This window comes from Miniopterus schreibersii, assembly GCF_964146895.1.
Source record: "Miniopterus schreibersii genome assembly, chromosome: 4".
Taxonomy (NCBI): domain Eukaryota; kingdom Metazoa; phylum Chordata; class Mammalia; order Chiroptera; family Miniopteridae; genus Miniopterus; species Miniopterus schreibersii.
The window spans coordinates 13339696-13363682 of NC_138105.1; the positions used below are offsets into that span (position 1 = coordinate 13339696).

The 23987-nt window shown below is 43.9% G+C and overlaps 1 protein-coding gene across 5 annotated transcripts in view; it reads left to right on the forward strand.

The window, feature by feature from the left end:
• Positions 1 to 23987, forward strand: part of PPP2R2B (protein phosphatase 2 regulatory subunit Bbeta) — a 388391-nt gene that overhangs the window by 168317 nt on the left and 196087 nt on the right. The window contains exon 1 of one of the 5 annotated variants that reach the window (XM_081135391.1): positions 4685 to 4754. The exons of the other annotated variants lie outside the window; for them this stretch is intronic. Within the exon in view, the coding sequence (XP_080991517.1) occupies positions 4718 to 4754 (37 nt within the window). The 5' untranslated portion in view covers positions 4685 to 4717. Of the gene's footprint in view, positions 1 to 4684; positions 4755 to 23987 lie in introns of those variants that run through there. 5 annotated transcript variants of the gene reach the window in all.

The following is a 23987-nucleotide window of genomic DNA, read 5'->3' on the forward strand; positions in this document are numbered from 1 at the left end:
TCACAACTTCTGTTTTTCTATTTTGAGTAAACTTGGCAAGATAATCTGGAGTCAGAGTTCAAGTGCTTAATCAAGCTATCAGGTTTACAGCGCCACAACTAGTGACTCGAAAGAATGAATAGGACTTTCCAAATATAGGCTCAAGGAAAATTTATACTTATGATCTTTAGTTTTACCATTTTGTGTTAGCCTATGAAGTATTTTAAGGAAAGAACTATAACAGGGAAAGCAGGGTGGTGGTGTCACATAACAAGGCCCCTTTAATCTGTCAAATAATTTGGCATCAAAGAAAGTGTTTCCTTGATTTTCACGTCTTTGCCCTTGAATCTCTTGGCCATATCCTTCCAATGAGATGTAAAAACACTCAATAGTACTAAACACTGTCTTTGATTCATCTCTCCACGTTTAACTCCACGTGGAATTTCTTTTATTTCTCTTCCCTGCATAAAAATGCCCTTCACACTATCCCCTGTCACTGCTGTCTCGACGAATCTCCCAAATTCCACTCCTTCATGTGGGCCTGCAAGGGAGAAAAGTACCCACCGGGAAATTTCAGTTCGGACCCAAAGGCATCTTTAGCAAAATACATTGAGCCCCTTTGCTGAGCTACTGGGTGTCTCTGTCCTGCTCAGAACATAGTAGTTTGGTGATGCTCCTTTTTGCCTCCACAGAAAGGTTTCTCAGGCCATTTCCTACCAACGTGCACTGCTCTGGGGATTTCCCAGGCTTACGGGGAAGCAAGGCCATTGGAAACAAATCTCTTTTAACCGTCAAAGCAGCTGAGCAGAGTTCCACGCATGTCTTTGGTAATCATCGGTTTTAAACAGTCCCCTTTCCTCTTGCCTTTAAGTTAATTCATCTGCCCGTAAACCAGCGTGGCTGACCAGGTTGGTATGTTAGCAGCAAATATTAAACAAGAAATAACTTACATAGAATAGCCATGCTGTTTTATACTTGTGAAGGGGTTTTATATTTTTGCAAAGTATGTTCACAGCTCTTATCAAAGTTGGGGAACAAGTTTTCTTTCTTTCCGTTTTCTCAAGGAGGAAACTGAGATCCAGTGGAGTTAATCAACTTGCCCATGATCACATGGATGGTTTGTGGTGGAGACAAGACTGAGGTCCAGAGATCTGATTCCTAGAATAGGGTTCTTCCCATGATACCAGAATGCTGAATAAACCAATTTCTTAATTTTAATTTTCTATTACAGTTTACATTCAATATTATTTTGTATTAGTTTCACGTGCACAGCATAGCAGTTAAACAATCATATGCGTTATAAAGTGATCCTCCTGATATTTCTTGTACCCACCCGGCCCCATACATAGTTGTTAGCATATTATTGACTATATTCCCAGTGCTGTACTTTACATCCCTGTGACTGTTTTCTAACTGCCAATCTGTACTTCTCAGTCCCTTCACCTTTTTCACTCCTTCCCCTCTGGCAACCATCAGCCTGTTCTCTGTGTCTGAGTCTGTTTCTATTTTCTCTGTTCATTTATTTTGCTCTTTAGATTCCACATATAGGTGAAATCATATGGCATTTGTCTTTCTCTGACTTATTTCACTTTACATAATGCCCTCCAAGTCCACCAATGCCGTCACAAATGGTAAGATTTTATTCTTTCTGTGTCTGAGTAATATTCCATTGCATATATGTCCTACAGTTTTTTATCCACTTGTTTATTGATGGGCACTTGGGCTGCTTCCATAGCTTGGCTACTGTAAATAATACTGCAGTAAACATAGGGGTGCATATATTCTTTTGAATTAGTGTTTTGGGTTTCTTTTGATATATACTCAGAAGTGGAATTGCTGGGTCATAAGGCAGTTCCATTTTTAATTTTTTTAGGACCCTCCATACTATTTTCCATGGTGGCTTCACCAATCTGCATTCCCACCAATAAGGCACAAGGGTTCCCCTCTCTCCGGATCCTCGGCAACAGTTGTTTGATGACTTGTTGACGGCAGCCATTCTGATGGGTGTGAGGTGACACTTCATCATGGTTTTCATTTGCATCTCTCTGATGATTAGTGACAGTGAGCATCTTTTCATATGTCTGTTGGCCATCCGTATGTCCTTTTTAGAGAGGACCTGCCTATTCAGGTCCTCTGTCCACTTTTTAATTGGGTTGCTTATTTTTTTGGTGTTGAGCTGAATAAACAAGCTTTCTTTGAACTCTCAACTAGGTCACATCTTGCAGTCTTAGAAAAAAATGTTCATTCTTGCTGACTGTGCAAGGCGTTGGCCTTACACATCCTTTGCACGGGTTCTTTGGGGAAAGCAAGTGCCATAGCCCTTTGATTGTTGCGCTTGGGTGTGAGATGTGTCTCATTCCCAAGGCCCATTCATTGTTCCTGTTGCCAAAGAGAAGAGTCCTGGGGCCCCACTCCTGGCCAGTGACGCAAGCCTCTGAGAATTAGGGTTTGTTGATTTTAAAGATGTGGAAACCGGTGAACTTGGTTTCATTTCACGGCTGCATTCTAGGCCCAAATATCTAATTCACAAACATCTGTCATGTGGAACAAGTAAGAGGCGAGGGAAGAAAGACCGTGGCTTGATCGGCACCAGCACCGTCGTTACCTCTGGAAACATAATATGAAGGCAGAGAAGCTACATTTACTGAGTGGGTTTTACCCACTAGGTACGTCTCGCTTACATGAGCAGTGAGCTCTTTACCAAGAAGACGGGCTTATTACGTAAATCCTCTAACTAACTGCCCAGGTTAAAATTAGGACAGTGATAGTAGCTTCTATACTGTTGTGAGGAATCAGTGGGAATGGTTGCACAGTGGTTAGCTCAGTACCTGGCATCGGTTGAGCATTCAATAGGTGGTTTTTGGGTTGTTTCTTGTGTTTCTAGAAGCTTTAAGTGGTCATAAGTGTTATTTGCACTGGGTCATACATTCTTTCTGCCCTCCAAATTCCTAGAGTTCAGGATTATACTAAAATGTATCTACAGGCATACGTCAGAGCTACTGTGAGTTTAGTTCCGACTACTGCGATAAAGGGAGTCAATCTTTTTGTTGGTGGAGGTCTTGCCTTCAATTTGTTAAAAATGCAACATCTGTGTAGCGCAATAAAAGCAAGGTGCCGCAGATGAGGGGTGCTTGCGCTTGGTGCTTAAGGACACTGACTGGGGGCAGCTAGGTGTGGATCTGGCTCCATCACTTGCTGGTTCTGTGACCTTGGACAAGTTATTTGACCTCTCGCAGCCCAGGCACCTCCCCTGTAGAATGAGGATTACAGTGCTTCACGTCCTAAGCTGGTTGCGAGTACAGAATTACCTCGTTTAATTGCACCTGGCTCTATTGAGCTGCACAGATGCTGCGTTTTTCACAGATTGAAGGCAAGGCTTTCCACCTGCGAAAAGATTATGACTCATTTTTATTGCAACTATCGTTTTATTGCAGTTGGCAAGGACCGAACCTGCAATATCTCCCAGATTTGCCTGATATTAAATATGACAGCGTATGTAATGTGCTCCCGACAGTCCCAGGTACAAGTATGCAGTCCCTGCTCAATGATGTTAGGCTGTCAGTTCGTGAATATTAGTATAGTTACCTATATGTCCTAAACCATCTTCATTACTTTTCAAAAGACAGTTGCTTTGATTACAAAATGCAGGAGAAATAAGTTAACACCTTAACCTTAATCTTTGATCCAGTATCAGTTCTGGCTGGTGGTGATCGGCTCCTTTTAAATAATAAATATAATCTTGGATAATAGTAAATGAAATCATGTGAGAGCCTAAGCCAATTGCTCCCCTTTTCTGAATATGCAGTAACACACCAGGAAACTAAAATCCATTATCCACTCTGTGCACCATCCGTAGGATAGTTTTTAAAGGTAATAGCTTTGAGCTATTAAAAAATTAATGCTAACAGATTAATTATAAGCCTCTCTTTCTAAATTAGTGGTATGTTGAAAACTCCTATTAAGGCTTAATTTTGTTTTCTTTTGAAATCTTGCGTTTTTATTTTTAGTACTTCTTTTTGCATGGCCTTGTTCGTAGATTCTCCTAGACTGTAATCTCATACCGCTGAACACTGCAAGGGGAAGGGAGCCCCTTCTAATTCGTGACGTGACCTGCTCCCGTTTCTGAAATGTTTGAATTGCTTGCAAGGCGATCTGTGTACCAGGGCAGGGTCCCCATGTCTACCCGTTGCTCCTAGGCCTGCAAAGCCTCCCCTCAAAAACCTGGTATCCTATGCACGTGGCCCGTCTTGAACCACGTGGAGGTCGCTCTCCTAATAACTCCAGCCTCCTGACAACACCCTCGATGCCCAGTCGCAGCTGTTTGCAACTGTAATGTGTATCAGGGTCACCTGAAGTATTTGGGAGCTAGAACTTGCTGCGCCCCTCCCGGAGGTCCTCATTTAAGGGCTTGGGGAGGGGGCCCGCAGGTGTGGCTGCTGGCCCGGCTGAGCCCTTAGGAACCGCTGCTCTCCGCGCCGGAAGGCAGCCCCTCCAGTTGACGCTGCAGCAGAGAGGCTTTGTAGCTCTGACTGTGTCCCCTTATTAGTCTGGATGTTGACAGGCTGGGAGCCACCTCCCACGGAGAGACTGGAGGGGGGTCTGGCAGTGTGGAATGCACCTGTGTGTCACCAGAAGCTGAAGCACCACATCACCTCCTGGAGTCTGGATCTGAACCCCATGTTTGTCACAGGAGCCAAGGGAGAACCCAAGATAGAGGCTAGTGGCACAATTATGAAGCATGAATTATCCAGATGAGAGCACCTATGGAAATAAAGGTATTATTATTATTATTATTTATACCCACTGCTCTTAATAAGATAGTGTGTGGAAGTGTTGACTAGTTGCAAGTGCTTAAAAGCTGTTCTGTGGAACCCAAACCAATTAAGTCGCCTTGGAAATATAAAGCGTAGACGGGAAGCATCGTTTGACTTACTGTTTCCAGAACTAAGAATGCATTTCGATGAGACGTGTTGGTACACAGCAAGGGCAAGCTATGACTGGCTATAAAACGCCAGGAGAGAGAGATCAGGCGAGGCGAGAGCTGCTTTGTAGATGCTGGAGAGGCATGTGGAGTAGATAGTGGAGTGGACTGGGAGATGCATTCACTCCTTTAACAAAGACAAAGGCTTGGGGGCCAGGAGGTGAGGAAAGAGACCGTGTGGCCTTCTGACATTGTGTACAATGAAAAATGAAGGGTCCTACTACCTGGGGAATTTTGAATTAGGAAGCAGATCTAGAAATCTCTGTAGGAGAAACAGAAACTTCTAACCTGTGTGAAACGCTTGGAAGCCCTTTCAGCATAACCCGTAAGCAGCCCCACCTGGCTCGGAAGGCACACCCTTCAGGGTTCTGGAAGCTTTTACAGTTCAGTTCTTGAACCCGTGCGGTGAGCTCCTCAGCTTTAGAGCCTTTACCTGTGGCTGTATTGGGGGACCTGGAAAATAAAAGTTAGTACGAAAGAACTACATATTTTTATTGAAGAAATAGAACCACCAGGCAGAGGTAGATAAGAACAGAGACAGGTCCAAGAGAAAGACATTCAGAAAAGAAGGAAAGGAATGGGCAAAGAGATGTTTCTGAAGAAACATTTATCATGGTAAATGAAATTTAGAAGGTGGCCAAAGACTTAAAGGTCGAAGAAAACAAAGATCAGGTGTATGTGTTTACGTAAATGGTATGCATATATGCACATGTATGGTCTCCACCAGCCTGCGGATACAGATGTGTCAGGCATTGGTGTCCCAAAGAGACGGTGCAACCTTAGCTTTATACGTCTATCGATTCCACACAGGTCCTATTTCTTAATGTGCTTTTTTATATAAATGATAAGAGAGCAGGGTTTGTCTTTGAATTATACCTGGGGGTTTGTGATGTGAGGTAGGGTTCAGCTCTTTCCTTGCTATGGAAAATTTTACATTTTTCTGTCTGACCTATTTTTAAAAGGGGTTATATCTGTTGTAATTCCAATGTACCTTCCTTTGAGTCCTTTCACTCCTTTCAGCCAAGTAACCTTTTCAGTGCATTCTACTGCCGTATTGATTGGAGGCCTGCGTTTTCTTTGCCTCAGCCATGCTGCTTTAATGGGGGGAGTCTAGATAGACTTTGGATGGGTTTCCCTGGAGTTTCCAACTTGTGCGCCCTCTTTACCTCCTCCAGAGGGGAGGGAGAGGGAAAAGATGGAAGGATTTGTTATTTGGTCCTGTTTTACTGGTCTGTCATGTCTGACTCAATTTCCAAAAGCACAGAAAGCTGCAAGTGGGAAAGAGACAGTTGAGGGTCAGAATTTTAGGAGCTTGTTATGAGAAAGAAGGCCAAGGATGGATCCCTGCATTTCGCCGTGCCCCATCGAGTGCTTCTGAAAAATCCTTTCCGAGTACAAAGGAGGTGTCCTTTTCAAAATGCTAAGGGGCTGGTCACTGTAAGCAATGTGCAGAGCTTTGTGAATAAGTGTGAAGTCTAAAATGAATGACATGCGTGTGTCAACATGATGTGTCACTTCGAGGCATTATTTCCACATGTTACTTTATTCAGAAACGGAATTCCTTCAGATTTGGTTAGTATTGCCTTGAGTCTGCAACATGAGGCTAAGATTAGTTCATAGCACTATAAAGTATGAAGCCGTGTATGACTCTCTGATTCCCCTAAGTGCTCCAGTGAGAAATGACACTTTAATATGTGGCCACAGATTGGTATGAAAGGAGTCTGTCATCCATCCTTTTATTTATTTATTATTTATTGAGCACTTACTATGTCCCTGGTGCTGGGCTTTGCAGTGGGGATGCAAAGGTGTCGAACACAGACCTGGTCTCATTTGTTAAGAAACTCGTGGCCTGTTGGGGGAGGGGACACACCGACAGAACAACAGGCAATTCTAACGAAGCATGAGAAGCTCCGTGGTGGGGAGAGTGCAAGGGTCTGTGAGGTCATGGGGAGGGCTCAGAGGAGGGCTCCTGAAGGAGGCGGCTAAGCTGAGACCTGCCCAGGATGAGGGAGGATCCAGTCAAGGAGGGAGCAGCGAGAAATGTGCCAGCCAGGGAGGCTGGTGCAGTGGGAAGGTAATGACTCGGTCCCCCCGGGGGAGTTGGCAGGTAGGGGCCTTCAGGCAGAAGTCTGTGTTGGAGATCTCGATTTCTTACCTTCCTGTGGGGGCTGGGGGTAGTGATAATGGTGGTGGCAGAGATGGTGGCCATGGAGGGTAGCGGTGGGTGTGCAGGAGGAGAGAGATCAATAATAGCAGTTGCCCCCGCCGGGCCTGGCTCAGCGGTTGAGCGTCGACCTAGGATCCAGGAGATCGAGGTTCGATTCCCGGTCAGGGCACATGCCCAGGTTGTGGGCTCGATCCCCAGTCAGGGCGTGCAGGAGGCAGCCGATCAATGACTCCCTCATTATTGATGTTTCTATTTCTCTCTCCCTGTCCCTTCCTCTCTCTGAAATCAATAAAGATATATTTTTTAAAAAAACAATAGCAGTTGATATTTAATGAGTACTTACTATGTGCCATATTACTAGAGCCTGCATTTTCCACCATTATTATGCTATTAATGATCTAGCTTTTCCATAGGGCTGATATAAAGGTGACCGGATAACTCATTCGAAAGAGCCTTTGAAACTGCATAGGACTCTTCACTGTCATTGTGCGCATTGAGCTGCAATGAGCCGTGTGCTCGGTAGCTAGCCTAGAATAAAAATAAAACCAGTTTCAGCCATCTGGGGGCTGCCTTTACTTGCCTTGTTAGCAACTCCCCGAATTCTGTGGCCTCAGCACGTTAGAAGTCAAAAGTGGCATTTCCTGGGGACATTTTTTTAAGCAACAGAACATTAGATGAGATGGACCATGGATTTGCTCCCAAATGGCAATTGCTATGTTAGAAAGTCCTCCAACATTGCTGAGATCGTTAATCTCTGTTAATCACTCCTTGCTCCTCTGTGACTGCTCAGCACAAAACAAAAGGGAAGCTTGGCAATTTTTTTTCAAGAATCTTGGCTTCAAGTACGGGTAATCCAAAGCCTCAAATGGACTCAAAATTCTGAACTGCCCCGTTGACCTGTAGATATTTATGATCTCTATCCTGCTTCCACTTTTTTTTTTTTTTAACCAAATAGACTCTGTTCCTGTCACCTCACTATTTCTGACAATCCGCAGCATGCTCCTTGCACAAAGAGCTTGTCTCCACTACAAAAGGAATGGCAGTTGGACAATAGGGGGTCTGCGATGAACCAACGTAATGGATTCTTCTGCATCATAGTTCAAGTCTGGAGCCTAATTGTTAGTTTGTTTAAGTCCTGCTTGAGGCCTGATTAGTGGGGAAAGGGGTCCCTTTGGAGGCTTGATTGAGCTAGTGTGAAAGGCAAGATTGTAATTCAGATGTATGCATGCTAGTGAAATGCAATCAGCTTCGTGTATTAATGGTCACTAATGACCCGTAATCAAGCTATGATTTGTTAGGTTAAAAACAAAGATGTAATTCGCTCATTTGCTCAGGAATGTAAACAGAAGAACATCGGTCTGGAGGCTGGAGCATTGATCTTGAGCTGTGGCACCTCAGGGGCTGCCACTGTCAGTTCTGAGATTCTCCGAGCTTTTTGACCAGCCCCTTGTAAGTCTGCGGCCTTCATCAAAAAGGGACCAAGGGGATACTGTTCCTGGTGCCCTTTCTCTGTGGCTTTTCCTCCTGATAAGCCAGCCACTTCAATTTTAATTTTTCTCTTTTCACTCCACTCTGATCTTATACTTCAACTGGCTAATATTCTTGAAGTACCACCATTCATTCAGCAAATATTTAACACATAATTATTGAGGGCTAGTTATGCTTCAAACACTCTCCTAGGTTTATAAGAATTATTAAGCAAGTCTTGACTCAATCTTTGCAAAACTTACACTTTTGCCATGGATGTCTTTAAGATGTTCCCTCCTACTAACTACTCCTTGCAGTGCTTATCACTAAAACCAAGTGGAAAATCTCTGCATAAAACAGATCCTCTGTTGAGAGATGCATCTTAGAGGATAAGGCACTATGGTCCTTTGGGGTACATCAAGACTGGCAGTAGAGATTTCGAGAGATTATCATGACTCCTTAGGAAAGATATACCCATGTTTTGCATACTTTTATTTAATTTGAGGAAGTAAATACATTTAAGTCCTTAGGGGAGACCATGACATTAGGGCATAAAATCCTTTAATCCTTCATCAAGTGAAAATGCTGTGATCTACTTGATACCATGGAGCAGTAATGCTACAGGTAATCCTGGTGGGGCACTCGGATCACTCACGCTTATTCCGAAACAATGGGCACGGTCTCACTCACATAGAGCGTGACTTCTTTCCTTCCCAGCACTAATCACACGCTCCTGAAGTTCACTAATCGGAAATGCCTATCAAGCTGTGTTGGCTCTCTCCTCCACTTGAGGGTAAGTGCCTTGTGTCTCTCTCAGCATGTCTCCCAAGGTCTAACAGTGCTTGGCACGCAATAAATATGCTCGGTAAATATTTGTTGAATGAAATCCAGGCACAGTGCTTAGAGCTTGAAAACCAATAGTAGCATTTGGGATATTGTGAAATAAAGCAAAATTTCTTGATAACAGTGATCTTAAAGATTAGGTCTAGTAGATAGCACCATGGCCAAATTCTTCTGGGTAGGTTTTATGTCCCTTCCCATATAATATCTATTTCTATACATTAATAACCCATATGATAAAAAGGATCTCCTGGTCCTTTGGAAACTAATGCCTACCAGTGATATTTCTTATACTTATCACAAGGGTGACCAATCCAGTTTCTGGCGTGAAATGGCATATTCTTCAGGACCCAAAGAACTTTAATGTTCAGGAAAACCCTGACAATAGTGGGAGTGGATGGTGCTGTCATTTTGCATTTATTTATTCAGTAGATATTTACTGGACATTTATTGTGTGCCAGGCGTGGGGTTAGGTGCCAGAAATATGGACTAAGAAGGCCCTCTGGGGAAATAGATTCACCAAAGAATAATAAAGATAAATGAACTATTGTAACCGTGACAGGCACTATAGGAGAAGGGTTTGTGGTGATTTGGGCGCATGTTAGAGGATCAGATCTGAAAAGCTTCCCTGGGGAAAAGGTGATTGGGCTAAATCATGAAGTCACGGTAAGAGGGGATGAAGGTGGACCCAGGCAGAGAGAACTGTGTGTACAAGGGCCCTGTGGTACTAGCAGCAGAGAAAGTGTGTTCAGAGAAGTGAAAGGTGCCTATGTGACTTGAGTTCCCACAGGGTGCACGTTAGACAGAAGCCACACCTTGCAGAGCCCTGAGGAGGGTACACGAGGCCTTCACTGCTTTGCATCCAAGGAGTGAAGGGAAACTGTTGAGACATTTCAATGTGGGGGGAAGATGGGGAGCAGCGATCACATCTGTTTTCTAAAACGATCACCCGGGCTGCAGTGTGAAGAACAGACCGGCAACCATCCGGGATAGATTCAAGGAGACAAGTGATTTGTCCATGGGAAACCGACACATGTGTGTGGCATGTGCGAGGCAGTCCCCTGTAAAGCACACACCCTTGCAGGAGATTCAAGACGGGCGCTTCCGTGGCATAATAGAGACCTCTTCAGATGTCCCCTGTGTCGCGCATACACGCTCACCCAGACATAAATTAGCATCCTTAATGCGGAGTGTCACGTTCCGCCCAGCCAATGTGTCACTTTAGCACCTTCCCCTTTGTGCTTTCCCTTTGCCTTCGACGGCTGCTCTCGGGTCTCACTTCCCCCCCAGAAGTGTGAGATTGGTTTTTCTGCCGGGCGATGAGCGTGATCCCCCACTTAGAGTCTAATCGGCCAGGGCTTACTGCCTGTCCGGCAGGAACTTGGAGAATATATTAGGACGGCGTACAGGGCGGGAGCTCTGTTTGGACAACGATTAGGGCCATTATCTGTTTTAATAAATGTAAATTGCAGTGGAGACACGAGCCGGTTGATGCCACTCGAATCCCTTGCAGGGCGGCCTGAATCCTTTCTGCCTGGCTTGGATGTATTACTGTCATTGCCCTTCGCAGAGTTGAGCAAACGCACCGAAATCAGACCTTTGCTGAGGCCCTCAGAAACTGCTGGGAATTTAGTCTTTGAGACCCATATTTGGTAACACTTGCAAATTTTCCTGTAGTCCCTTCCAGAATTGGAATTATCGGGAAAGCTCAACAGTTAGGTCAACATGTGCATTTTATGTGCCAAGCACTAGCCTTGGGTGCAGCAGTGAATAAGTCAGTTTTAGAAGTTTACGGTCATGTCTCACTATTTGAGGGGGAAATTTTAAACACAAATGCTTCAGCTTGGTTGGGGGCGTGGGACATGTGGGAGTCAGGAGCCCTCCCTTTGGAAATTTGATGAAAGCTAAGTCTCCTTTCCACAGGGGAAAAATGCTAAGAAAGCCATAATCATACAGTGGGATGGACAGCTCCAGAGAGATCATGCATTCCCACAAAGCTCACCCCTCAGTGGCCGACCAGGCATTTCTAATGGAAAGTTCCAGTGAACAGATGCGCAGGACATAACCGAGGCTGGATGTGCAGTGCTCCCGGGGGGGGTGTCGCCTTCCAAGCCGGGGATGGAGTGTGGTAGGCCTGGCTTCAGGATGACTTGGGAAGGGCACATGGATGACACCCCGACTCAGAGGGCTCACCTCTGAAGCTTGTCCAGTCCAAACCAGTTTAGAATCTTAAAAGCTTTCTAGCATCAAACCTCTTTGTTACTAGACTGATCTGATTCCATTTGTGGCTAGTAGGAGGGGCAACTCCAGCTATCTGGCTTGTGGTTACCTTTTGCACCATCAGGGAGATTCTCACAATTAAAAAATGCAAAAAATGCATTTAACCTGGGCTTTTCTTCTTCATTTTTTCCCTGTCTCTCCACACACACATACACACACACACACACTCTGTCTCTCCACACACACACACACACACACACACACACACTCTCTCTCTCTCTCTCTCTCTCTCTCTCTCTCTCTTCCTCTCTTTCTAGCAAAGACAGTTGGATTGAACAGCTCCTTTAAAAATGCGACAGTGCTATCTAAACCAGTTATTTTTACCCAGTAGTTAATGCTGCCTATTGGGTGAGATGGAACCCAAGTAGAATTGTCCCACTGAATAATTAAGGAGCTGAGAGAGGATTGTATGCATTCAGAAAGAGCAGGCATCATTACAGCTAGCTTCTGCTTGGAGATTTGGTGCTTTTGACCTTTATGTACAGAAGAAAAGACCTTGAATAGTCCCCCCTGACCTTCAAAAGCCTCATCTCAAATCCACTTCCCCCCCAAAAGCCTCCTTGACAATGTCATCTCGTCTGAATCCCTGTAATAGAGACTTTAGTTCATAATCTAATGCTTATACAAGAGCACAGCGGCCTCTATTATTTAATGCATGTTTGTCCTGTTTCCTCTCCTGGCTCTGGCCTCCCTGAGGGCAGACATTACTTGCCCCCCCCCCCCAGAGAGGGAACTCCATCAATCAGGGCAGGGACACATTAGTTTCCTTTATGACTAATCCCATCACAATGTCTCACACATTACAGGCAATCAGTAGACAGTTTTAAGTGAGCCGTCCTAGTATTTCAGCATCATTTATAGCTCCGATTGTTATGCTACATATACCATACCTGCTGGTAATTGACAAGAAAATCTATTTTTGTTTTGCATAAAACCAAGTTGGAGTCAAAGTAGGACTATTTGAAGTGTAGTCTCTGAGGCTGAGTTTTAGTAACTGGTTGTCAGAGTCAATGGGCCTCCCAAAAAAAACTTGGTATTTAGGGAGTGTCCAGATTCATGGAACCCTCTGTTGGTTTTATTTTTAGTTATGTACTAGAGCTGTACTTTTAACTCACAAGTTAACTAAAAGGAGAGATTAATTTGGTTATTCTGAAGACCAAAGAAACTATTCGTTAAGCAATGACTGTGGGCTAGGCACTGAGCTTTGTAATTTTACATATTATCCTAAGAGCCCTGCAAATAATAATGTATATTCTTCTTTTAGATATAAAAACAGATTCAGAGAGGTAACTAACTTCCGTTAAGCTCTGTGAGGGCAAAAGCCTGGCACTGAGGGGTCATTCAATTGACTATTTGTTGGGTTAAGTTTATCCCAAAGCGCTCAACCAGGCAGCAGTCGATCAAGGCTAAGTTCAAACCTGAAGCCACTGGCACTTAAAACCCATCCTCTTTCCACTACCTCCTCTCCCCTGAACAGAAATTCATGTACAGGAAAACAGTAGTGTCATTAGCTTTTCATTTTAGCTCTTTGCTCTTCCCGCTCAGGCTACACAAGATTCAAGTTTTCAACATTTGGCCCCAGACATCACTTCCCTCTCTCTGTGCTGTTTGCCTGGAGATGATGCTAAAGATAAACTTGACGTCCTGGCAGCAGCTCCGAACAATTGTGTTAGCGCACACTCTCCCCGATACCCTAAGGAAGCACAGTAAACATCGGGAAAGAAGGGCCACCAAAGTCGCAGACGTGGCGACACTATTTGCATTTTACTATCTTTCTCCTGCCCCCGAGCCCCCACCGGGGTGGGGGGCTAGTGGCTGTCCAAACACAGAGGACAACTCGGCAAGTCGGGAACTTTATCACTTTATCATGTTTTATCATCTTGGTTTGCCGTCTTTTTAAAATTAAAATAGAGTTGGCACACAGTTTTATATTAGTTTCAGGCGTACGGCATAGTGATTCAGCATTTATTTACCTTACGATGTGATCGCTGCACTAAGTCCAGTACAAACAAAAAACAAAACAAAACAAAACAAAAACAGACTCATGGGAACAGAATAGACTGATGCGGGCTTGTTTTGGGCGGAATCTGGGCCTCCCAGTTACCCACGACCATTCAGCACCATCAGCAGAGTTATCAGGACTCTTCCCTAAGCTGTAGTGAAAATGAGAGCACGTTCAGTTTTATGGGGACGAGCTCTTGTTTTTACACTTCCCTCCCAGCTGACACAAGTACATGACTTTTAATTTTTTGTTTTTTAGAAGTTGCATCTATATTTTAGGACTCGATTTGAATCTGTGCTTTTGGGGGGCACTGCTAAAGTGCCGTGTGCTTTGCTGCCACCCTCCCGGCCTGGGAGCGACGAGGCCGACCATCTGAGCGGCTGCTGTGCAGAGCACTCCTAGAGGCAGCTCGGAGTCGGGGTGCAGGGGAGGCGAGCTCAGGGTGCAGGATGATCCCCTGGTGTTCGGCCCGCCACAGAATGGGGGGACGGTCTCGAGGATGGTCTCTTCACAGGGAGGGTGGATACCCATTTCTCAGAAATGAAGAGGGTGGGGCTAACCCTCTGATGCCTCTTCCCAGAGTTTCTGATCCTCGCTTCCCAAAATGTCCTTTGCCTATGGAATCTGTTTTTCTTTCTTATTTCAAGGAAACCAGGTAGGGAAAGACAGACGGGGGTCCAAGGGAAGATATATGAACTGTTTAAGATTTAACTCTCTCTCTCTCTCTCTCTCTCTCTCTCTCTCTCTCTGCAGAGGACGGGCTCTCACATATCCTGGGCCCTGTTTCCACACCCACCTTAGCTCTATGCAGTGGCTCACCCCTGGGCCTAACCTACCCTCATCCCTCCCTCTATTTGTTCTCCCTCCTGTTCTGTCTGCACCCCCTGCCCCTCCATCCTTTCTAGCTCTAGGATCTTGGGAAGTCACCTCCCTACTCTGTGCCTTAGCTCCCTGTCCTATAAAGCAGAGAGATTCGTGGCTCCTTGCAATTTCATTACAAGTGTTAGAGAGGAATGTATGCAAAGCACCAGCACAGGGTCTGGCAGGTGGGTGGCTATTTTTATTTTTCTTGCATTTATTTATTCACCAGATAAAGACCATGACACCAGGATGGGTGTGTGTGAGGCTACTTTTTAGGGACATGAATACAGAACCTTCTCATCAGGGGCTCATAAAACGCTGAGAAAGACATTCTCTGACTGCAGGTGGGTCATGGTCCCACGGAGCAAACGTGGCTCGGAAATCCAGATCCCACGTATACCAACTCCTCACATTCTATTTCCCGCTCTCCTAGGAGCAAGCGTTTTCCCTGGAACTTCCTAGAAGTGTGCCATCCAGTAAGGTCACCACCCATGTGGCTACTGTGCACTTGAAATGTGGCTCATTCGTTCGAGGTGTGCATAAGTGTAAAATACGCACCAGGTTTCGAAGACTTAGTACAAAAAAAGCTCAAATATCTCATTAATAATATTTTAATATTGATTACATGTGAAATATTTTGATGTATGTTGGGTTAAATAAAATGTAAAATAATGCAAAGGAAAACATTCATAAAAGGTAATATTAATTTCATCTTTTTAAACTTTTTAATGTGGCTACTAGAAAATTGTAAATTACATATGTAGCCCCCATTTTATTTCTTCTGGACAATGCTGTCCTTGCACTTCCCTGTGCCACTTGATAGCCACATCATCTCCTTCTCCCTTCCCCGATACGACTCTCTAGCATATTTGTCATATGGATTATATTTGCTTCTACATTATAAAGTCCTTCAGGACACTAGTTACCATTATTATTGACGCTATTTGTTGCCATAGCACATAACGCTAAGTCCTCAGTACGTATGTGTTGGGCAGTTGGATGGATGTGTGGATGGATGGATAGATGGGTAGGTGGATGGTTGAGTGAATGGAGAGGAGCTATATTCTGAGGCCTTGTGAACATCAGAGGAGCGTGGCCTGCTAATGTCTCTGAGGCAGAAGGCAAGTCCTGTGACTGCAAATTGTCAGAGTCAGTTTCACGAATTCCACAAGAGAGGCTAATGACTATGTCTTAGTCCTACAGCTGTGTCTGACCTTTGGCAGGGACTTATCTCTACAAGGGACAGCTCTGAGTTCCACAGTGCAGATGACAGAGATCCGACTGTCACTCATTAGGCAAAGCCGTAGAACCTCTGAGGCATCTGCCTCTCTGCAAAGTAAGAGTCTAGAAATGAGAGAGCCTCAGCGTCTAACAGATTCATCTCAGGGAAGCAGGCAAACCACATTCCTAGGAGCTGAGCACGGTCGGCTCCACTCGACGAAATAGAAGTGGAGCCCAGTTAGCTGGAATTTGGATGTGTCCTTTTTCATTCTGACTCAGCACCTTAAACAAGGGACATCAGAAAATAAATGCAGTTCCTGCCATGGGTCCTGAGCCTATAATCGTGACACTATCCCCTTGTGTAAGCTACTTGCCCGGGCATCGCTGCCATAGTATTATGGACGGGCCTTTCTTAGCACATCACCCAGACACGTTTCCCAGGGAAGAGCCTTGAGAAGTCTGTGGTTGGCCACAGCCAAGGTACACATTGCACGTGGTCTCACAGGAGCTCATACTTCGTCTGGGTCAGGGGTATGTGTGTGGTGAGGGTAGGGACTGAGTTAGAATTGTTTCATCTGTTTGAGAATTTAGCAAGTGGTATATTGACTGCCCTGGGTTTGTTGACAGCCAAATGGGCAAGGGGTAGTGGACAGAATGACTTGTAGACCTAACAGTGAATTTTCTGGCACAATTTGACAAAATAATAAGGAGCCCTGGCAACGTGGCTCAGTGGTTGAGCGTCGGCCTATGAACCAGGAGGTCAAGGTTCAGTTCCCAGTCAGGGCACAGGCCCAGGTTGCAGGCTGGATCCCCAGCAGGGGGCGTGCAGGAGGCAGCTGATCCATGATTCTTTCTCATTGATGTTTCTCTCTCCCCCTCTCCCTTCCTTTCTGAAATCAAAAACATTAAAAACAAAACAACACAACAAAAAGGGGAAATGTAAATCCAAACATATGTTTAAATGATAAGGAAAATAATAATTATTGAGTGTTTGTTATGTGTTACACATATGGTTGAGTAGTAATATGAATTATTGCATTTGTACATCACAGACAACTCAGTGAGGTTGGTGGTGTGGTCATCACCTTCTCACCCAGAATTAGGAAGGGTTGTAACTTACCCAAGGTCACACAGCTAACAACCGGTGGAGCTGGGACTCCAATCGTGATCATTAGGCTTTAATGAACATCATGTACAGGATATCTTTGATTATGAGCCTGTTTTTCTTTTTTTAAAAAAAAAATATTTTTATTGATTTCAGAGAAAGAAAGGGAGAGGGAGAGAGAGAGATAGAAACATCAATGATGAGAGGCATTGATCGGCTGCCTCCTGCACGCCTCCTACTGGGGATCGAGCCCGCAACCTGGGCATGTGCCCTGACCGGGAATGGAACTGGGATCTCCTAGATCCTAGGTCGACGCTCAACCGCTGAGCCACGCCGGCCGGGCTAGCCTCTATTTTTCTTACAGTGAAGCAGTTTCTGGTTACCAGCATTAAGAAGAGGGGCACTCTGTCAGCCTTGGCTGGTCACCTGTACCACAGAGCCCGCGCTGACGGAGGATGGTGGGAGGTGCACAGGACTGGTGCTGGGGCCTGCTCTGCCCGGGCTCTGCCAGCTTGCCCCCTTCCTGCACCACTTCTCCATCTATAAACTGTGAGGTCTGGAAGACACTGAGGCCTCTGAGTCTTAGAAACTTGAGGAAAAGGAGGGATGCGAGCAGTGGACATTCCCCCCAGGTTTCATGTGGACAGTTGACAAACCAAGATGAACATCCCTCCGAGAAGTAAACCTGCCGGGCATGCCACCTGCCGACACGGGCTCGGCGTTAGCTCCTAAAGTGCTAGCCTGGGACCTCCGTCTCTGAGACTTCTCTTTGCCTTGGCCACCTCCACAATTTTCAGTAAGTGTCTTGATATATTTCTGAAGGAGCATTTTAATGCTGTTTTCTTGCCAGATAGATGGAAAATAATATAGTAAATTGAATTACTTTTAGTCGTTAAATTTTTTTCTGCCAGGTGTAACTACAAATGGGCAAATAGATTCTTACAACATTTTTGATACCACCTTTTACCCTGGTTTCTAAAATCCACCTTTGGGTCACTCATTAAAGAGTTTGACCTTTCTGAAAAATCATGAAGGCTTATGAATTTTCATATGGAAAGTGCGGTCAGTAGGACACCACCAATTAGAGGTCTGAGCCTAGATAACGGATGAAACCCGGATAATAAGGATGTTAGGTGAGTTGACACAAGTGAAATGTTTATAGCTAACCCAAAACAAAATTGGTTTGAAATAATTTAATTGACCAAGAAAGGCATGTAAAACAGTAGTTAAGACGTTTGGTTCTTGATGCAGATGGACTAATTCTAAACTCTCAAACTGCCACTAATTAGTTCTAACCTTGGTCCAGTCACTCACCCTAACAAAATGTCAGTGTTCTCGTCTGTATAAAACATGAATAATAGTGGGACTTACCTCCATATACAGTTATTATGAGAATGAAACAGATTGTGTGTAAAACACCTAAGGCCTTACCTAGCACATTGCACGCCCTCAATAAATGTTAGCTATTTCTATTACTAGAAGACAAGTGATTTACCATCTATAACAAGTATCCTTTTTAAAACGCTAGATACCATAAATTATATTTTACCAAAGCAAGCATTAGGCAGTAGATTAATGTGACCGGAGATGTAGTAAGAGCATTTCACCAGGCCTATTTTAAAGCCACATTAGCAAAAACCCTGCGATGTGTGTAGAAGTGGCAGTCATTTCTTAATCCTAAAGAAAGACACTGATTCATACAATGAGTCATCTCTAATTTCTCTGCAGTATTATGTGAAAATACAGTTCTGCACATTGAATAGTATCTAGTGCTTTGGCCGTTGACTATTGATTGTTAGGAGGCAAGGGGATCGATATTAATACATGTTTGACGTTGTCAGCTGTGCTGCTGGGGGAGGAGATGGGAAGAGAGATGGATAAGACACACACACACACACACACACACACGCACACGCACACCCCTGCTTGTGGTCCATCCTATTACCTCCCATTCATCAGAGCTTAATATGAAAATGCCTGGGAGAATGGAGCGACTGTTTCAACATGTCATTCCCACAGTAGGTGAGGTGTCAAGATTTCATAACCATTGAATGCCCTGAAGTTAGACACCTCCTTGTCACCCTGAAGGCAGAGTCTAGGTGGAAGATGCCATGTCTCCATTGTCAGTGTGCAGCAGGGGAATTTGGGATGGCCTTACAGGCAGGTTTTGTTTCAAGGTAGCCTAAGAGCTTTGCTTGCTTAGATGCTTGCATGTACTCTTGCTGTGACTACTGAAAGGCTTAAAGATGACAATGAAATTATTAGCTAGTTGGTAAACATCCCACGAGAGGGAACATAGCACAAAACGTCTCTGCCGCTTAGGCCTGTAGATAAAAAGCCCTTTCTGGAATGTGCTCACTTAAAGTCCCACGTGCTGCACACGCGTGTAAGGTGTTTTGAGTGAGGATGAGCTTATACATTGGCGTTGAAAGCATTTTAAAGTGATGAGCTAAGGTGGAAATTTCAGAAACAATAATGCCAGAAATGAAGGAAGACTCCAAAGCAGCCTGTGAAGTATCTGCTGGACGTATCTGGAAATGTCCTAAGTAGCTGGCTCTTTGATGTTAATAAAAGTATGGCCGTGAGGATGAACGTGCCCCCCAGTCCAGTCTGCAGAGAGCGCGTGATGCATGGACCTCGGTGGTTTTGTGAAATGATGATATGGTAGCAAGTTGCCTGATGACCCTGGAGACAATCAATATTGAAGCTGATGTAGAGAAGATGCCATTGCTTGATTATAATACATACGTGATGTAGGAAGCCTGGCTCACCAAGCTGGAACAGGAGCGAGCTGGTAACGTTTGTTAAGGTTCAGGCACTGGGGGTGCTGCATTTAAGTGTCACTCGACCTTATTGAGGGGACATCATTATGATGATGAAGCCATCATAGCTAATTTGCATACCAGAGTTAGCCCGTGTCAGATAGTGTGCGAAGCATCTGACAGTTATCTAATTCCTATAAATGTAGATCTGATTGGCTCCATTTTACAGATGAGTAAACAGAACTGTCGATCAAAGTCTCCCACCCAGTATTCAACCCAGACCTTTCTAACTTTTAGTGGTACTGTGCATGTAGTAGTAATAAAAATGAAATATAAAAGAATTGACCAAGAAGAAACATCTATTAAATATTTACTATACTAGGCACCGGCCTATATGTTTTGCATGGACTATTTTTTATATCCCTCACCATAGTACTGTACTTATTTTAATGATGAGAAAATAGGAGCTTATTAAGTTAGGACCTTGCCCAGTTTTATGCAACTGCTAAGATGCAAAGACTGTAAGATGTATGCCTCTAGAACCTAAACTGTTAACTAAGTTGCCTGTAACAAAATAGATTGTCATCATTTTAGGACTGCCTATTTAAAAAAAAAAAAAAAGATAGTTACATGAATAAATGGGGGTTCCTGGGGCAGCCCCTGGGTTCTTTGGGTAGTTTGAGACATCTCGGATTCCTTACCCATCTCTTTGAACTTGTCATTTTTGCCTTCTTTGTACTGGTTGGGTTTATTTTCCCGGCTTTTTATATGGCATCTCTATGAAATAGGTCATAGGCAAACACCCCGTCCCGCAGTTGCCTGGACTTGCCTTGAAGTGCGAGAGCAGTTCCCGTCCCCTGTGTCGTCGCTGAGGCCGTCCCTCCCACCTTTAGCTGCGTTTGGCCTCATGAGAACAGTGTGGTTCTACTCGTGCTGCAGACCAAACAGGAAGATACACTGGTCCTTTGTCCATTTTTAATATTGTTACCCCTTGCAGACAAGCCTTCCCACAAATATTTCCATGCTAAACACTCATAAAACCTGCATTTGGTGCAACTTACAAAAGGATCCTTGCCAAAATATAATTTAGTTACTCAGGTTTGTGATGAATGACATATTAAATAGTTTTCTCTTACTTACCTGACAGGGGAGTATAAATTTAAAACAACAGCAAACAAAAAACAAAAAAAAAAACCAAAAGAAGTGTTGGTGTTTTTAAAACTTGGGCTCAAAAGAATCTTGCCATGACATTAGTAGCCGTCTCCCTCTGGTCTCGCAGAGTGTTTTTCTTACTCTCAGAAAGAAGATGAGCTGAAGCCATAAGCACACTGAGTCACAGCAGAAGGCTTTTGCTCTGTTTTCTTCCTATAAAGCAGCGTCTAATGTGTTAGTCAGTTTATTAGTTGTCCCCTTTTCTCCACGTTGGGGAAACTACATCTAATTCAGAAGGCTGCCCACTCTCAAAGTTTCTTTTTCTCGTTGAATAATTGTCAAATTCTTTTACTCCTGATTTTCAGTATCAACATTTTGTCTTACCAAATCAGAGTTGTTAACCCATCAGGATGTATGTGTCTTTGTAACCTTTGTAAGGAGTTATTTAATCCACAGAAATGGGGATAAATCACAGCTGATTTAGAACCAGACCTGAGAATTCCAAAGGGGGGAAAAATTCCTCAGAGAGCTTGGCTTGCAATAAAACAGGATTATCATGTTTTTAGTGTTGTCTGTTTTGTGCTTGGAAAAAATAGATCATCTTTTTGTCCATAGAGTCACCCTCTGGTATTATCTCCATCTGGCTGTCTCTGCAGCCCTGGGCCTCTTAGCTGTGACTGTGTACCAGCCACTATTCATAGCCGAATTCTGCAACAGGCCACTCTCACAGATGGAATCTGAGCTTCTGAAGACTAAGTCCATACAAGCTCATCGCAAAGAAAGCCGTCCATTCCTTGGCATTCAGTGCAGTTGAGCTATCTATAAATAGGGAACATTTTAAGAGCAACACGCCAGCCCTTCATTCTAGTTTGTGGGCATCGCTGATTGATTTGGTCCCTGATACATAAGGTTCTCTTCTATGATGCTGTGTGGATCTGTAGTATCAATCCAAATACTCTGTAAAATTGCAGGAGAATGTCTTGTTTCAGAAGGAAGTAATACTGAACTGGACAGTATAATAGAAAATTCCATTACAGCAAAGAAAAAGGAAAAAAATACTGAAAAATGTGCATCATGGATTGTAGAATCCATGAAGATACACATGTCCGTTCAGGAGAGGGTTGCTCTTAACTCCTTGAACTGTGACCATTGCAGGGCCCAGGACCCCCACCATGAAAGAAAGCATCCTTGACTGTTATACACACAAATATTCTCCCTCTCTCCCTCCCTCCCCCTCCCTCTTGCACTCCACATATATCCCTGGGAACTCTCAATTCTTTTTACCCTAAGCAAGATAGAGATTGGTCCCTCTCAAGGAATTGTCTTAGTATTTCTATTCAAGGGTGTAGAAAAAAGATGGAAAAAGGGATTAAGTCTATTTCTGGACCTTCTTTCTCCATGATCCCCTTGCTTCCCCAGTATTTACCCAGAGAATTACAGGATTTATTAAATCAGATTAACTGCCTGTGTCATCTGTTCCACACTCAGTAATATCAGAAATGCAGTGAGGCCAGGGCAGTGAAAATCCAGTGCTGTGCACAGAATTGATTCTTTATCAATACTTAACGTATAAATGAAAGGGAGGGGGGTTCCTTTATTTTCTCATTATGTTAGGATGTAGGTTCCATGAGGATGGGACCACATTGGTTTTGTTCCCTTCTCTAACCCCAGCATGTACTACAATAAATATATTTAAATATATAAATACACGGAGTTAAAGCAGCTTGCAAGCTCTTGAAAAGGATTCCTGCTCGGCCGGGTGTGGCTCAGCGGTTGAGCGTCGACCTGGGATCCAGGAGATCGGGGTTCGATTCCCGGTCAGGGCACATGCCCGGGTTGCGGGCTCGATCCCCAGTGCGGGGGCGTGCAGGAGGCAGCCGCCCTGGTTGCGGGCTCCATCCCCAGTAGGGGGCGTGCAGGAGGCAGCCGATCAATGACTCTCTCATCACTGATGTTTCTCTCTCTCTCTCCCCCTCTCCCTTCCTCTCTCTGAAATCAATAGAGATATTTTTTTTAAAAAAGAAAAGGATTCCTATAAATTCCTTTTCAGCTCTGTGCCCTTTCTCTTTTATTCTCACGTCAGTTTTTACTATCCATGCTGCCTTTTTTATATATATACCTGTAAACAGAATTTCCATACATCGATCTCCTATGGTACTCGGAAAGTAATTCTTATAGCAAATAAAATAAATTCGTATAGGAACATAGTTTATCCACTTGACCTAGATTTGAAATTTCCTACCAATAGCTGTTGGGGTGGGGAGGGTGGACATTCAATGTAGTATAATAATCTCCGTCAATCAGCTGGCTTATTTATTCATTCCTTCATTTATTCCAGTTATATACATAAGCCCCTATGACATGCTTGGCACAAAGATACAATAGTAAACATGACAGAAAAAATAGTCTTGACTTCATGGATCTGATGAAGCCTATGAGAGAATGCGGGGAAAGCAGAAATTCCACAAGCACTTTCAATGAAGTGCCAACTTCATTTCAAACTATGAGTCTGTCCCCACTAAGGTTGAAGAAATGAGGTATAAATGTATTAATAATTATGTCAAATTAGTATTGTGAGAAAATGGAGAGATGTGGTTTGTTGAGAAATGTATGGTGTAGGCAGAAGGGATATGACTACAGAGTAAAATTAAATGACTGGGTTGGAGCCATCTGGGACTACTCATGGAGGAAGGAGAATATCAACTGGATCTTTAAGAATGGAAAGGGTTTAAATAGAAAGAAAAAGAATTGCACAATAAATGTAATTTTAAAATAACGACTGCAGAGGGAAAGGGGCTATAAATGGTGATGGAAGGAGACTTGACTTGGAGTGGTGAACACACAATACAATATACAGATGATGTATTATATAATTGTACACATCAATTTTATAGTAATTTTCCTTTATCTTGCTGCTCCCAAAAGAACCTGTATTCATTATGGCCTCTCAGGTGCTAGATATTGTGTTCTCAAATGTCCTACTCCAATAGAAGAGACCCAGGAAATCCTGGCCAGCTTCTAAGTTAACCCACACCCAGAGGACCCATGCAGATATAGGGGGCCGGGATATGATGATTAAGAGAATAATCTTTGGATTCAGAATAACCTGGCTTCAGATGTTGGCCCTGCCACTCTTTGTTGACTTGGGCAGGTTATTTCATCACTCCCAG